Source organism: Gymnodraco acuticeps, unplaced genomic scaffold (genome assembly GCF_902827175.1).
Source record: "Gymnodraco acuticeps unplaced genomic scaffold, fGymAcu1.1, whole genome shotgun sequence".
Lineage (NCBI taxonomy): Eukaryota > Metazoa > Chordata > Actinopteri > Perciformes > Bathydraconidae > Gymnodraco > Gymnodraco acuticeps.
In genome coordinates, this window is record NW_022990758.1 from 68,096 (window position 1) to 83,945 (window position 15,850).

At 45.7% G+C, this 15,850-nt stretch overlaps 1 protein-coding gene across 1 annotated transcript in view; it reads left to right on the top strand.

Annotated features, from left to right (window-relative positions):
• The first annotated feature begins 617 nt into the window (after positions 1 to 617).
• Positions 618 to 15,850, top strand: part of sec16a (SEC16 homolog A, endoplasmic reticulum export factor) — a 36,646-nt gene continuing 21,413 nt past the window's right edge. The window contains 14 exon segments of the mRNA XM_034232280.1: positions 618 to 733; positions 2,449 to 5,906; positions 6,012 to 6,163; positions 6,667 to 6,755; positions 6,840 to 6,966; positions 7,168 to 7,366; positions 7,811 to 7,994; positions 11,653 to 11,795; positions 12,091 to 12,152; positions 14,162 to 14,300; positions 14,393 to 14,635; positions 15,179 to 15,276; positions 15,374 to 15,455; positions 15,597 to 15,714. Of these exon segments, the coding sequence (XP_034088171.1) occupies positions 2,523 to 5,906; positions 6,012 to 6,163; positions 6,667 to 6,755; positions 6,840 to 6,966; positions 7,168 to 7,366; positions 7,811 to 7,994; positions 11,653 to 11,795; positions 12,091 to 12,152; positions 14,162 to 14,300; positions 14,393 to 14,635; positions 15,179 to 15,276; positions 15,374 to 15,455; positions 15,597 to 15,714 (5,020 nt within the window). The 5' untranslated portion in view covers positions 618 to 733; positions 2,449 to 2,522.

Consider the following 15,850-nt stretch of genomic DNA (forward strand, 5'->3'; position numbering starts at 1 on the left):
AAAGGCAGATACAACTAAACAGCAATAAGATGCGAAAGACAAATCGAGACTAGAACTTTAAAGTGCATTGGGTTTAATTCAAGTAAATGCTTGTGCCCTAAGAGAGGGTTTACACATTTCAAATGAATTAGCAAACTTGATCCCAATGCAGTTTGTTAAAAGGAGGACAACAATATTAAACTACAGTAGAAATGTCATGACATTTTTACATTACATGTCATTTGTTAGACGCTTTTGTCCAAAGCGACTTACGTACATTCAATACTGTGGACAATCCTCACAGGAGCATTTGGGGTGAAGTGTTTGCCCATACAACGACATGCTGACGGTTTGAACTTGCCACCCCCTGATTCGAAGTCTAGAATTCTATCCACTGAGCCACAGCAACAACACATGCCACCAAGGCAAGCCAAATGTGTGTGTTAATGTACCTGTTGAATAATAAAGCAAATATAGGTTTGCGAGACAACCTTCACAATGGTAGAAACGTTAACATCTATCCAAAAAACCATAACTAAATCTAAAGCCCACACCAAAGTCCTAATTATAACAACATCAATTATTTGACGCACAGAAATGGATCAGGTCAATTCACAGAACTCACCTTTAACAAGCCCCGCCCCGTGGTGACGTCCCCCTTGTTTGGCCTCTGACGCGGCTTGTACACGTAGCCTAGTAGGATGTGTTCATTGAAGATGGTGGCGGTGTGTCAGACTCACTGTCCTGCACATTTGTAAGAATTTATTTACATCTTTTACACATTTCTGATATTGGGTTTGAGTAAATATGTACCATCGTTAATAATGCTCTACTCTGATTGTTTTAATCGCGAGTTTATAACAGGATTTGAACTGTTACTCCTGTTGTTAGCATAGGCTAGTTAGCAAGCTATGCTAACTAAGCACAGATGCTAAGGCTAACTGACCAGGCAGTGAACCTGTTAAATGACGCTGGATCAGTGGCCAGTAACCTCAAACTGCTCTGTTCATGACCCGATCACTGTTACACATGTACAAAATGTTAATGTTGTCGTTTTTGAACAGTTTGTAGGTTACATGTGACTTTATATAGCAATGTTGTGCTGGGATCGGCGTTTGAGGACATGTAGAGAAATGTAGCCTTACCGTTAGCTGTTTAGCTATTCTGGAGCTTTCCTCGTCAGCAGCTTAATGTGTAATTTAATTTCGTGTCAGAGCATAACGTACCAACTAGTTGCCGTATCAACAAGTTTGGATCATGATCAGGAGTTGACAGTATGTATCTCGATAGCTAACTTTGTTTGGTTTCATGTTGACTGTCGGTGTAGCTAACGTTAGCTTGCAACAGATTTTGGTGGATTTATAACCCTGAGCACTTAATAGATCCGGGATCATGTCCGTAGAGCTCCTCCTATCAACAACACTACCCTACTAGCTATTTCTCCTGGTTATCTTCCAGACTAACAAGTGAAGGGGTGCATGTCAGTCCAAACTAGCCCCCCCCGAACTTCCCACTGACAGATGCAAACAGTATGTATCTGAGAAATATAGTTTATCATCAGCCAGAGGTGGATAAAGTACTCAGATCTTGTTCTTGAATAAAATAACATGTACCAGAGTGTAGGGATACTCTGTTACAAGAAAAGGTCCTGCATTCAAAATGTTACTCAAGTAAAGTAGAACAGTATTAGCATCAAAATATAGTACAAATAGTGATTGTGCAGATTGGTCCATCTCAGAATAATATATATATATGTTTTATAATGATTGATCATGAAAGTGTTCTCAAAGCTGGTAAAGGAGCAGCTAGTTTGAATGACTTTGTATACTGCAGGGTAGCTGGTGGATTTACTCCAGGTTTAACAAAAGTCATGTTTTTGTGGCATGTCTGTTAACATCTAACTAACGTTACCAACAATTACCAACAAGCATTTCATATGTACAAATTGTAACTTGTCAGCAGGATTTATTTGACACATTGTATTTGTTAACCAATCAGCAAGTTCCTGTTTAATAACTTCAATCCAAATCCGTTTATTTTATCAGATTAGCAACATTTTCTCATCCTTTGCAATCCCCAATAAAACACATTTACTATGAGGGCATGATGGCATTTGACTTGTTATAATTTTTTAGAAGCCACCAGATTCAAAATTACCCTTTGAGTTGTTTGTGATCCTAAAGCAGGTGCTTTTTTAAATCAAGATTGTTCAGTGACATAATCTCTTTAATATCACCCAGTTTCCTTCTAATTGTGCGTGTGTGTGTGAGAGCTGGCATTCAATTCATTACAATAAGTCAATTGTGTTTAACTGAACATAGTACTGTATCATTTCTCCTGGAGGTGATGAAGGAATTGCCACGTTGCATCGCTGTTTAAATAAGATCATAGCCCACTCCACAAATAAAGGAGTGGCAGTCCATCAGAGGCATTTTGTTTACCACTTCCTCTTGGCTTTTCTTTCCCCAGTGTCGCCTGACTTCAGTCTCTTCAGTTACATCTTCGAGAGTGACCTGGTCCTCGGACCCTTTATCTCTGCAGCCATGCAGCCCCCTCCTTGGACTGGACCTCCAGGAGCCTCTGGCGGCCCTCCTCCTCCTTCTGGGCCCAATATGTTCCGCAGGACCAGGCCTCTCAAGCACTCGGCAGCAGCAGCTACTGCCCCAATGGCACCCACTACTCAACCAATGACAAACCCTTTTGCTTTTGTTAGAGCTCCTCCCCCTATGGCTGCTGGTGGTCTCCCAACAATTCCCAACAGCAACCCTCCACCAATGCAAGCCCCTCCAAACTCCATGTACTCGCAAGCCAGCTCAGGGCTTCCTCCTCAACTGCAGACTCCGGAGGGTGGGTCAGCCACGCCCCCTGGTCCCCTACCGTCCTCTCTACCAGGGGTGACTCTGTTCAACCCTCACAGTGCAGCGGCCCCCGGTGTTTACTCAGCACCCGGCCCGGCAGGATATGCATCCTCACACAATGAACAGGGCTATTTTAATTCTACGGATCAGACACCATCTATGGCCCTGGAGCCCCCACATGCAGCTGCAGCCCCAGCACAGAGTCAGACACCTTTTAACCAGGAGTATCAAGGGCGGCCCCCTTCTCAGCCCATTCCCTTCCAGCCGGTGCCTCCCACCTCCTCGTATTCCCAGTGGTCCCCTGATCACGGTAGTCGCCCTCCGTCAGTGCAGAACTATTTCAAGCCTACTAGCGACCCACCGCCACAGCCTTTTAATTTACCTCCGCAGACCCAGATGTTTTCCTCCCTGAGCCCATCACCTCATCACAACGCCCCCACCCCTCCAACACAACCTGCGCATCCCCAGTCTCAAGCTCAGTTTCCTCCCCAGAACCCCGTAAACGCCCCCAGCTCTCAATGGCCCGACCCAAATGCACCGCAGCAGCATAACTCTCACTTCCAAACTCAGAGCTACTTCAGTCAGAGCTCCGCCCCCCAGGACTCGTGGTTCAACATGCCTCCGCAAGACTCAGGCTACCACCAAATGGGGACCGGCCTGGCCCACCCTCAGCCCCGGCCCGAGTCTCATGCGTCCAACACTGGGGCTGGTTCTGCTCCAGTCCCATACTCGCAGGAGTCTGGTTCCCTCTCAATGTTCTTCAAAGACAGCGATGTGGAAAATGAAGAAACACTGGCTGGAGATAGAAATAAAGCTGTGAACGGTATTCCTGGATCCCTGCAGCATCACAGCCACCCCAGCCAATCAGATGCTCCTCTGCAGGATCACTCACACCTACCATACATGAATGAAGGCTGCCACCCACCACAGCCCAGCACCCAGGAGCCCCCTGATCCGCAGAACGACCACATGGAGAATTTGGAGTGTGTCCCGAACCAGGAAGTATTACCCAGTGAAATGCATGGCAGCCCGCCTGTTGCTACTGCTGCAGCCCAGGGAGTAGACCAGTATGAAACTGGGCCAAACCTGGAGACTCCAGGTTCGATTCCACGTCCAATTAGATCTGCCAGTGTGTCCTCCAACTACAGCAATATGAGCCATGGCAGTGGAAGCGGCACCCGGCGGCACCAGGGAGTCGTGGGAACCTTTATTCAGCAGGAGAGTCCACGTCTCACTGAGGACGCTAACCTGCCTGCTGCCACTGGGGGCTACTTTGAGCAGATTGATACTTCCCCAGCTGGAGCTATGGGTGCACCTCCGAGCCCCCAGGAGCAGATGTGGGCCCCCACACCCAGCCCGCCCAAACCAACCGGCATCTTCCAGGCCAGCGCTAATAGCTCCTTTGAACCTGTGCGCTCTCATGGAGTAGGGGTGCGCCCTGCTGAAGTTGACAGGGCTAACGTGGTAGCGGAAGGTCGTGCAGAAGCTCCGCCTGGAAACCTAGAGCAGCCGCCAGATAATATGGAAAATATTTATGGCCAAGGACATCCTTTGCCTGCTGGGCCTGGAGGTGGTGTTCCTCATCTGCCTCACCCAGTGCTCCTTCCTCACTCTCGACCTTCATCCCGGGCTTTTGGCGCCAGTCGGCCCTGTGAGAGCCCGGCCACCACTCTGTGGGCCCCGCATGATCCTGCTAGCTTGGGCGCTAACATCCTCCTAGCCCCCGCTGCCCCGACAGTTCTCGCCCCTTTACGAGAGCCCAGTGTGGACGTGATCCAACCTCCAGAGGACGGCCCTCTGGACCTGCAGCCCCCACAGAGAACCCAAGCACAGCAGCACTCAGAAAACCTTGAGAACCCCCCACAGGTGAGTGCGGCGGAACCGGCTGACCTCCATGGCAACCTGGGATATGCTTCTCTCCTTGTTGCCGACTCGATCCAGCAGCCGGTTTTGATTGCCCCGCCTGTGTCCAATTACAGCATGATTCCCCCCAGTACTGCTGCTCAAGCACCAAGCCTTAAGGAGACCACCCCCCCTGTGAGGCCACTCCCACAGGGACAGGGTGCCAGTACCTCCCAACCACCTCCTGTAACCTCTGATCAGAATAAATTGTTCACACCTGGACCTTTAAGCTTCAATCCTTCAGCTTCTAATCACGGCCCGCTCAATCTGACCCGAGACTATGCGGACTCGGCGATGTCAGACCTGCCTCAGTCTCAGCCTGCCCGCCCTCCTCTCTCAAGGGGCCAATCATTTGTTGGAGAGGGCCTTTCTGCTCTCCAAGTTAATCCACAAGCTTCTCTCGCAGCCGCTCCTGTCTCTAATCATAATCAGCCTTCAAATTACGAACTGCTTGATTTTTCTATGCACCAATCACAAGCTCACATCCCAGCCTCTCAGCATGAGTCTCCACAGTCCAGTAATGGATTTTACCTACAGGTCACCAAAGACGCTCAGCAGGGGGGAAGAGCGATGGGGAATATCCCTGTCCAGACCCCTGCCTCTTCTTCTTCTACCCCACAGGTACCACCGGCCCCCCCTCAAGCAGCTGCAAACATCCAGCCTCCTCCAGCTGAAGCTCCTCAAACGTCTCAGGCTGCACCGCCGGGACCACATTATGCTGCTCCGGTTCCTGTGAGTGCAGCACCCCCCTCCCGTGACCAGTACCCACCTCCGGCACCTGCTGCAGGGGATGCATACCCTCCAGGACCTCCAGGACCTGCACCTCCAGGAGCTCCCCAGCCTGCTCCTGGTGAGCCCCCTCGACCACCCTCCTCTGCAGGCAGCCAGCAGGGCTATGGGCCCCCTCCTCCTCCAGGGCCAGGGCAGATGTATGGTGGCTATTATGGTAATTATGGAGAATACCCGGACGGCAGAGCAGCTTATCCTCCTGGCCAGTACCCGCCTCAGCCTCCTGGCCAGTACCCGCCTCAGCCTCCTGGCCAGTACCCGCCTCAGTCTCCTGGCCAGTACCCGCCTCAGCCTCCTGGCCAGTACCCGCCTCAGCCTCCTGGCCAGTACCCGCCTCCTCCACCACCCGGGGATCCTAGAGCACAGCAATATTATCCAGTATGTGAAAAGTCCTTTTAGTTTTTAAATGCAGAAGAAGATCATGCATGACCAACTGCAGCCATCAAATGAAAGAAATGTGACCTAAAGTGTTTTATCTCTCAGGATGGTTCGTACAGGGGCAGAGCTGATCCGTGGTACGGCAGATATGAAGGACAGACGGCAGCTTATCGGGATCCAAACCTTCAGTACAGAGAGCCTCAGCCGGAGAGACCCAGCTCCAGAGCCAGCCAGTACTCTGACCGCTCCTCCTCCAGGTCTGTGATACGCTGGCTCAGTGATGGAACATTAACTCAAGTACTTTATTTAATTACAAATTAGACATACTTGTAGGTAGTTAAGTATTTCCATTTTATGACCCTTTATTTTTCTACTTCCTTACATTTTAGATGGAAATATTGCACTACTTACAGTAGTGTAAAGGGCAGTTGGAATGAGTTATCCATTAGTCGATAAAAAATTGGATGAAAACTATCTTGATTAAAACTTATTTTAATTGTTCCAGCTTCCCAAATGTGCTGCTTTTTCTTATTTGTTTTTCATTGACACTTTCAATACTTAAAGTCACAATTTATACCCACTTTTAAAAGCAGTTTTTAAGTGTCTTACTTAAAAAGAGAATATATTGCTAACTAAATAAGGTTCCCTTGATGGGTATATGTTACACGTACATTTAAAAAAATCCCTGATAAGTATGTTTTAGCTGGTTTTTTTTGTATCTTACCTGTAAATATCACCTATTTCCTGCTTTCTCCCGCAGGCAAGGCTATCCTGAAGATCCCAACAGAGCAAACCAAAGTGCCTACAATGAATATTATGCAGATTACGCCAAGCACTATGATTATGGAGGTAAGAGCTCAGGTTAAAAGTATTGGATGGTAAACATAATGATGCATAATTTGTTCTAAAATAATGGATATTTTCTGTTTGTAGCATACAACTATGGAGCGTATGACCCGCGATACAGAGCATACTATGATCAGGCCTGGGCTAATTATGATGAAAGCTGCAGAGGCAGAGAAAACTACTATAATCAGCAGCAACAAGCGTATCCTGCCAGGTATGCACAGAAAACACATTGTGTACATATAAATTACATTATTACATGTTGTGTTGTGGTGTAACGTTTCATCAATTTATATGGAAATGATGGAAAAATGTATTTAAAACGTTTAAAAATGGTTAACCTTTTGTTACATGTATTATGTAGTTTTTTTGCAAATTGCTTGATTCAACTGTAGTTCTGTATCTCCTCTCACAGGAAAGAGGGCTTCGATGATCAGTGGCGGTACTACCCCGGTTATGATGCCAGTTTTGATGATGATTACCGTCGCCGTGGAGAAGCGTTCGTGGATGACTTTGACCGCCGCAGTGTCCACAGTGAGCAGTCGGCCCACAGCGTGCACAGCGCCCACAGCAACACCAGCCGGAGGAGCAGCTTCAGCTCACGATCACAGCCGGTAAAACAGCACATATTCTTCTGAATGCATATGTTATGTACTGTCAGATCCGCTTTCAGGGAGTCTAATGATCCTTTTTGGCTCTCAGCTGCTTCATTCAACAGTTTCTTGACAATTTAAGCCTTTATTTGTAAGGAAGTTAGCTAAGATAAGATATACCTTATTGATCCAAATGTAATATCAGGACCAGCTGCACTATTTACTCGACACTATTGCATACAGTTCTTAGCATTGTCCAAGTGATTATCTCAAGCATAGGATAAAAAACTGGCCTTGCACCTCTTTCTGAAACCAAAATGTCTTGGTATCAAACTAAAGAAATGGCCAACTCTGCTCTTTTGAAATGAGTTTTAAAAGTATTCCTGTTTTTTAAGTTCGCTTTATTTTGAATTTCTTATCTTGCAATTCCGATAATTACCTCCATTTGTCCCCCCCCCCCTGCAGAGCCAGGTGTACAGAAGCCAGCCTGACCTGGTGTCAGCCGTCTATGACACCACCTCTTCCACTCTGGCTGTGGACTACTCCTACGCACAGTACCAGAACCACGCCGATGCTACACAGAACTACAGCCAGTACCTGTACCCCTCCGAGTACAACGCAGACAGCACCTGGACCGCCCCCGAGCAACGTGAGTACACCGTTCTAAGGTTGGGTTTGATTTGTCAGTTTAGCCCCACAATGCCTTGCGGCAGCAACATTAACCGTGACACAACATTCGGCCGCTAACGGAAACAACCGATCGTGACCGAGAAATGCGGATCATGTCACTGTGCTTGTCCAACATTTAACAACTTAGACCAGTGGTTCCCAAACTGTTTGTGCCCAAGGCACACCAAAGGACAAGTAAAAATCTCAAGGCACACCTATTGTGCAAAATAGCCCTTATAACACGTGTTATCACTCATATCATGTACAATATCTGTAAATGTGCATAATTATTTACTAATGCCAAATAAAATGTGACAAAGACAACTATATTACTCGTGAAATATTTATTAACGAAATATTTCAGAAATTAATTTGAAACGTTATCAAATTAGGCTTCATCAAAGCAGCAACACACTCATGTAAACCAGACAGGTCACAACATTAAAAATGAGGCAAAGGAAACTCAGCAGACATTCAGCACAGAGAACTGTCAATGCAAGGAAGCTGCATTGCATGGTCCTGAACTACAAATTATAAATGTAACATTTCAGCATTGAAACATGTGCTATTGTAAATATTTTTGCCGACTTACAAATTAGTGAGATACATGTTCCTGTCGGGGCGCACAGATTTTTTTAATCCTTGGTGGCACTGAGGAGAGGGCCACTCGCAAGTCCTGCTCAACAGAGAGCCGTGACCTCCTGTTGTTCTTCATGTAAACCAGAGTAGAGAACGCCAACTCCAGAGATGGGGTCGTTACTAAAAAAATGTAATATATTACATATTACTTAAAAAAAAAAGAAGTAATATATTACACTACTTTGTTACTATCTACATAAAGTAACTCGTTACTTTACTCGCCGAGCACGTACGAACTGCGCATGCGTGAGTGGCAATAACTTTTCTTACCAGCAGGCGGCGGTAGTGTGTATTTGTCATTCAAAACAGGCAACAATCGGAAGACAGAGAAGAAGAACAGACTGCATGATATAAACAAAAAAGCATGTGTTCTTTGCAGGTGTTTGTTGAGGTTTGACCACGTGGTGTTTACAGCAGTGGATAACAGCTTCTGCCCTGGACACAGTTTGCACCTCACCGTCACATTCCTGTCTATTCTTCGGACGAACTCAAAGTAATGGGCATACCTCCACCCCTGGAAAGTTATCGCTGACTCAGCCATGTTTATGCAGCACTGCACGTGGAGATGTGGACGCGCAAGTCGCACGCGCAGATTACGTACATATAAACCTACAAAGTACTGATATAGTAAATAAAAAAAGAATTATTTTTGTGTAGTTGTATATTGCAATAATAAAGTATGGTTGTCCAGTGTTTCGCACAGATATGAAATATACTTGGGCGGGTGGTGGCAAGGAAGGGGGGGGGGGGGGTATAATCATTTTGCACAAAGATGGCACTGTTTGTCAGAGCACTTCATCCTTCTGGGATTTCATGAAGAACAGCTCCAACGCCTGTGTGTATGGGAATGCCTCTGGTGCTGGTCCATTAACTGCCAGTGTTTCCCACAGATCTGAAATATACTTTGGGGGGTGGTGGTAGCGGGGGGGGTTGAGGTGACGTGCAACAACATTAACCTTTCTGTTGGTCGCTTGTTAGCAGACCCTTCACGCGATGGCAGAGCGAACAGGTACAGGTACAGGCAGGGTCCATAATGATAGCCCTATAGTTTAAATCTACTACCCACACATGAACATATGGAAATGGGTTACTATTTAAAAAATAAATGTATTTATTAATGTATTTAGGAACCTATCCATGTGATTTTTAGTGGGGGTCGACCTCAAATCCTCTAGGGGGGTCCAGGGGCATGCCCCCCCGGTAAGATTTTATTTTTTATTTTGGAGTTAAATGCATCAATCTGGTGCATTTTTCCTGGCGGGATTTGAACTCACAGCCTTCCGATCTTCAGCCCACCTCACTATCCATTAGACCAATCACTACCCTCTCAAATGGAAATATGTGTTTACATAAATGGTGACCACACCGTTTGAGACCCACTGAGAACTTAGACTAAGTTAACTATCTAAACACTCAGAGTCCTTTACCTCACCTGAGCTGAGGTTATCCCGAGCTTGAATGACACACAGAGACCAATCAAGGGCTTTGATTTATGATCTGTATGACAGTGGCCATGTCGGCAGGCCACATCATGTGGACAGCCAGTCACCCTGTGTGAGGCAGGCCACTTAACAGGCCAGAAGGAGGCGAGATCAGAGCAAGGGAGCGAGGGATCATTGTCTACAAGTTAATCGATCGCAGATGGCGTCGTGGTCACGGACGAATAAAAAAAAAATATATTAAAAAAAAAAATGTATAAAAAAAAAAAAAAAAAACTAAATGGGTCGCGAAATATACTTGGACGGCCGTTAATATACCTGGGCGGCCCGCCCAAGTATAGTCTATGTGTGGGAAACCCTGTTGTCACAAAATCCCACGGCACACCCGGACTTGCCTCACGGCACACCAGTGTGCAGCGGCACACTGTTTGGGAACCACTGACTTAGACCATAGCTTGCCAAAGTGCTTTGTTTTGACCGGTCAACACTATAATAATCAAAAGGAGAAATATTAACGGATTTTTTTTTACTGTAAAAGGATTAAATAAAGTCAACTTTTCACAGTGTGTGTCATACGTATTAGGATTCATGTGGATTAATACGTGTGGACCGTAGGGGGAGGGGGACAACAATAAGTTTCACTTTACTTTTTTATTTCAGTTCCAATCTTGGTAATAAAGAATATATGATTCACTGCTGTCTACGTTCATAAAGCCCACATAGAACAACACCATAAGAACGCTCGGTACAAAGTATCTATGTGCGCTGTAGTAGTCCTCTGTACAGAGAACTGTAGCGTCACAGCAGACGCATATTAATAATATCCGCTGGAGCATCATAAACACATCTGATAGTTTCAGTGCAGTCGGATTCTCTTGAAGCCTGGTCGTCTTTTCCTAAGTCCTTTTGAATTCTCCTAGCCACTATTCCTCAACCCTGTGACGTCCCTAAATCGACCAGAAGTCTGGCATTTGCACAGAAAGTTGACTAGAGTTCATTCATAGACTTCAAATTCCACCTCCTCTTAAGGCCCTGCCACACCTACCCGGTTTTGGGAGTCAGGGGCTGTCGGAGGCAGTCGGGCATTCGCGGCGCCCTACTCAGGTTGGTGTGTCCCGCACCGTCGTTGCTTTACGGCACATTTTCACACCTCCCGCGGCCGATTCAACATGTTAAATCGGCCGCGGGAGGTCTGAAGGCCGCTACACACCAACCTGAGACCAAAGAACGCGTACCGAAGGCATCCGACTTTTACGTCCGCTACGTCGCCTGCGCCGCCCGCCTACGCCGCCCGCGTACGCCGCCCGCGTACGAACACACCGCAAAGACTTCAGTTGACGAGTGGCAATAACTGACCTTACCAGCAGGCAGCGGTAGTGTGTATTCGTCATTCAAAAGAGGCAACAGCCGGAAGACAGACTATACACCGAGAGAAGAAGAACAGGCTGCGTGATATAAACAAACAACAAATAGCATCTGGGTTCCATTTTCACTCGGCCATTTTCACAAAATTGGGTAGGTGTGTCAGGGCCTTTACTCTGAGTGATGTTTCCTCTATAGCTCCTCCTCGTCCTGCAACCCCAGAGAAGTTCAGCATGCCCCACCGCTGTGCCCGCTTTGGCCCCGGTGGTCATCTGGTCCAAGTTCTGCCCAACCTGCCCTCAGCTGGCCAGCCTGCTCTCGTTGATATCCATAACCTGGAGGTACATTTAACTGATAATACTTCAGCACCTTACTGTGGGAAGATTTGGTCCACTGTTTGTAATGAATGAAGCAGCGGTAAGGGATTGAAACATGTAAAGGTGTAAACATGACTGTTAGACAAACAGACTAATGATTTTCTTCAGTCTCTGTAGAATCTGTTAGATATGTTGCTCAACCTTACAGGTATAAATTAGAACATATAACCTTTCCAGTTGCATCCTGTTTTTCCTTCTGAAAGTTACACTATGTTTAGGCTGTATAAAGCAGCATTTTAATCCATTTCTCTATTTGCAGACAATGCTGCAGGATACCCCCGAACAGGCAGAACTGCGGGCTTTCCCTGGCCCTCTTGTGAAGTAAGTGCATTCTGCCCTTTCTGTACACCTCTAATAGCTTTGAGTCATTGAGCTTTAAAGAACAAGGCTGGAAAAGTATTTTATTGTTATTGTAAACAGAAAGCCTTTCACACTTTATTACTTCTTTCACGTCTCTGTATTTCTCCACACAAAGCCCATTGTGTCCTACAGAAAGCAGTCATATATATACAGTGGGGCAAAAAAGTATTTAGTCAGCCACCAATTGTGCAAGTTCTCCCACTTAAAAAGACGAGAGAGGCTTGTAATTTTCATCCTAGGTATACCTCAACTATGAGAGACAAAATGAGAAGAAAAAATCCAGAAAATCACATTGTCTGATTTTTAAAGAATTTATTTGCAAATTATGGTGGAAAATAAGTATTTGGTCAATAACAAAAGTTCATCTGAATACTTTGTTATATACCCTTTGTTGGCAATGACAGAGGTCAAACGTTTTCTGTAAGTCTTCACAAGGTTTTCACACACTGTTGCTGGTATTTTGGCCGATTCCTCCATGCAGATCTCCTCTAGAGCAGTGATGTTTTGGGGCTGTCGCTGGGCAACACAGACTTTCAACTCCCTCCAAAGATTTTCTATGGGGTTGAGATCTGGAGACTGGCTGGGCCACTCCAGGACCTTGAAATGCTTCTTACGAAGCCACTCCTTCGTTGCCCGGGTGGTGTGTTTGGGATCATTGTCATGCTGAAAGACCCAGCCACGTTTCATCTTCAATGCCCTTGCTTATGGAAGGAGGTTGTCACTCAAAATCTCACGATACATGGCCCCATTCATTCTTTCCTTTACACGGATCAGTCGTCCTGGTCCCTTTGCAGAAAAACAGCCCCAAAGCATGATGTTTCCACCCCCATGTTTCACAGTAGGTGTGGTGTTCTTTGGATGCAACTCAGCATTCTTTCTCCTCCAAACACGTCTAGTTGAGTTTTTACCAAAAAGTTCTATTTTGGTTTCATCTGACCATATGACATTCTCCCAATCCTCTTCTGGATCATCTAAATGCTCTCTAGCAAACTTCAGACGGGCCTGGACATGTACTGGCTTAAGCAGGGGGACACGTCTGGCACTACAGGATTTGAGTCCCTGGCGGCGTAGTGTGTTACTGATGGTAGCCTTTGTTACTTTGGTACCAGCTCTCTGCAGGTCATTGACTAGGTCCCCCCGTGTGGTTCTGGGATTTTTGCTCACCGTTCTTGTGATCATTTTGACCCCACGGGGTGAGATCTTGCGTGGAGCCCCAGATCGAGGGAGATTATCAGTGGTCTTGTATGTCTTCCATTTTCTAATAATTGCTCCCACAGTTTATTTCTTCACACCAAACTGCTTACCTATTGCCGATTCAGTCTTCCCAGCCTGGTGCAGGTCTACAATTTGACAGCTCTTTGGTCTTGGCCATAGTGGAGTTTGGAGTGTGACTGTTTGAGATTGTGGACAGGTGTCTTTTATACTGATAACGAGTTCAAACAGGTGCCATTAATACAGTTAACAAGTGGAGGACAGAGGAGGCTCTTAAAGAAGAAGTTACAGGTCTGTGAGAGCCAGAAATCTTGTTTGTTTGTAGGTGACCAAATACTTATTTTACCGAGGAATTGACCAATTAATTCATTAAAGATCCTACAATGTGATTTCCTGGATTCTTTCCCCCCATTCTGTCTCTCATAGTTGAAGTGTACCTAGGATGAAAATTACAGGCCTCATCTTTTTAAGTGGGAGAACTTGCACAATTGGTGGCTGACTAAATACTTTTTTGCCCCACTGTATATGTATATATGTAAAAAATCAATAATATATGTTTTCTTTTATTTTTGTTGTTTTTATTACTACTACCAAGCCGGTAGCCACTAAGCACTGCTAACCTGTTATTTTGTATTATTCTTATCCTTGTGTGAACTCTCATCTTTTCCTTCCTATGATCCTCTCTTGTTCTTTTGCTGCTAGAGCACCTGCATTTCCCTACGGAGATCAATAAAGGTTAATCTTATGTCCTCCACCAGGGAAGAGACCCATAAGGTGGATGTGATCAAGTTCTCTCAGAACAAAGCTCTGGAGTGCGCTCGGGACAACAACCTCCTTGACCGGGACTCTGCCCGCCTGCTGTGGGACTTCATCATGCTGCTCTGCAGGCAGAACGGGGTGAGGCTGGGAACTCAGGTGGAAATATGTCAAAGTGAGAATGTGTATATTTTTCTAAAACACCTTTCCCACTGTCACTCTTGTTTCTGTAGACGGTGGTCGGCACGGACATCGCTGACCTCCTGCTGAAGGAGCACCGCTCCGTCTGGCTCCCGGGGAAAAGTCCTAATGAAGCCAACCTGATAGATTTTAACAACGAGCCGCTGGCTCGAGCTGAGGAGGAGCTGGGCGCCGGGCCGCTGTCTCTCCTCTCCGACACTTTCATGATCGTCCCAGAAAACCTGGGCAAGGAAACTGAACGCTTCAGAGAGCTGCTGCTGTTTGGCCGCAAGAAGGTAGAGAACAAGTCCCAGCTCTGCTCTCCAAACTCTGGGAGAGGGTCACATCAGCCCTGCTGAGTGTGTCTTCACCGGTTAACAGGAAGACCTTAACATTTCACTGATTACTTGTATATATTTATTTTATGCGTAATACGTAATTTAATTTATTTGCATTTTAAGAAGTTATATGGTTAGAGTCCAAACAAAGCAAAACAAATTAAGATAAAAGATTTAAAAAAAAATATGATTTAAAATGCAAATCAACAAAGAAGAGGAAGAAATAGAGCTAATTACTTATTAAATAACTTCTAAAATCAAGGTTAAAAAACATTTTAATTATACTTTTATTTACTTTTTTTAGCATTGTATTTGTATTATTGTAATTCTCTAGCTGGATGTCATTGCAGTCCTGTTTCTGTTTAACCATGTCAGGCACTTTCTAGTTTAGTTTGAAAAAGTGCTCTATAATATAATTATTTGTTATTATCATCATAATTAAAGTCACATAACTAGCATCTTGTAAAGTCTTAAATGAGTTACACTTTGTCTGTGAAATAGGATGCACTAGAAGCAGCTATGAAGGGGGGCCTCTGGGGCCACGCCCTGCTGTTGGCCAGCAAGATGGACAACAGGACACATGCACGCGTCATGACAAGGTAAAGCAGCAATTACATTAAAAAGCTGTGACTTCATAGCTGCACCCACAGTGTGTTATATGTCTTATTTAATATGTGTGTGTCCTGTTCTGTGTAGGTTTGCCAACAGTCTGCCCATCAACGACCCCCTGCAGACGGTGTACCAGCTGATGTCAGGGAGGATGCCGGCCTCAGCCACTGTGAGCTTTTCTCTCCTTTTAGCCCCTCCATATTCTTCTGTATTACTCCTCAGAAGTGGCACAAGAAGTGTGTTTTCAGGGTGTGCGACCCTGTGTTTCTCTATTGCCTTCCAAGTGAAGATATGTGTTATTTTCATGCAGTGCTGCGGAGAGGAGAAGTGGGGCGACTGGCGCCCCCACCTGGCCATGGTGCTGTCTAACCTCACACACACTCTGGACCTAGATACCCGCACAATCAGCACCATGGGAGACACTCTGGGTAGGAATGCATCAAAACTCAATCTGGCTGCATTCAACTATATAATAACAATAATAATAATAATAACTTTATTATACAGCACTTTTCAAAACAAAGTTACAAAGTGCTTTACATGGATTCAAAGTAAACTCCTCTG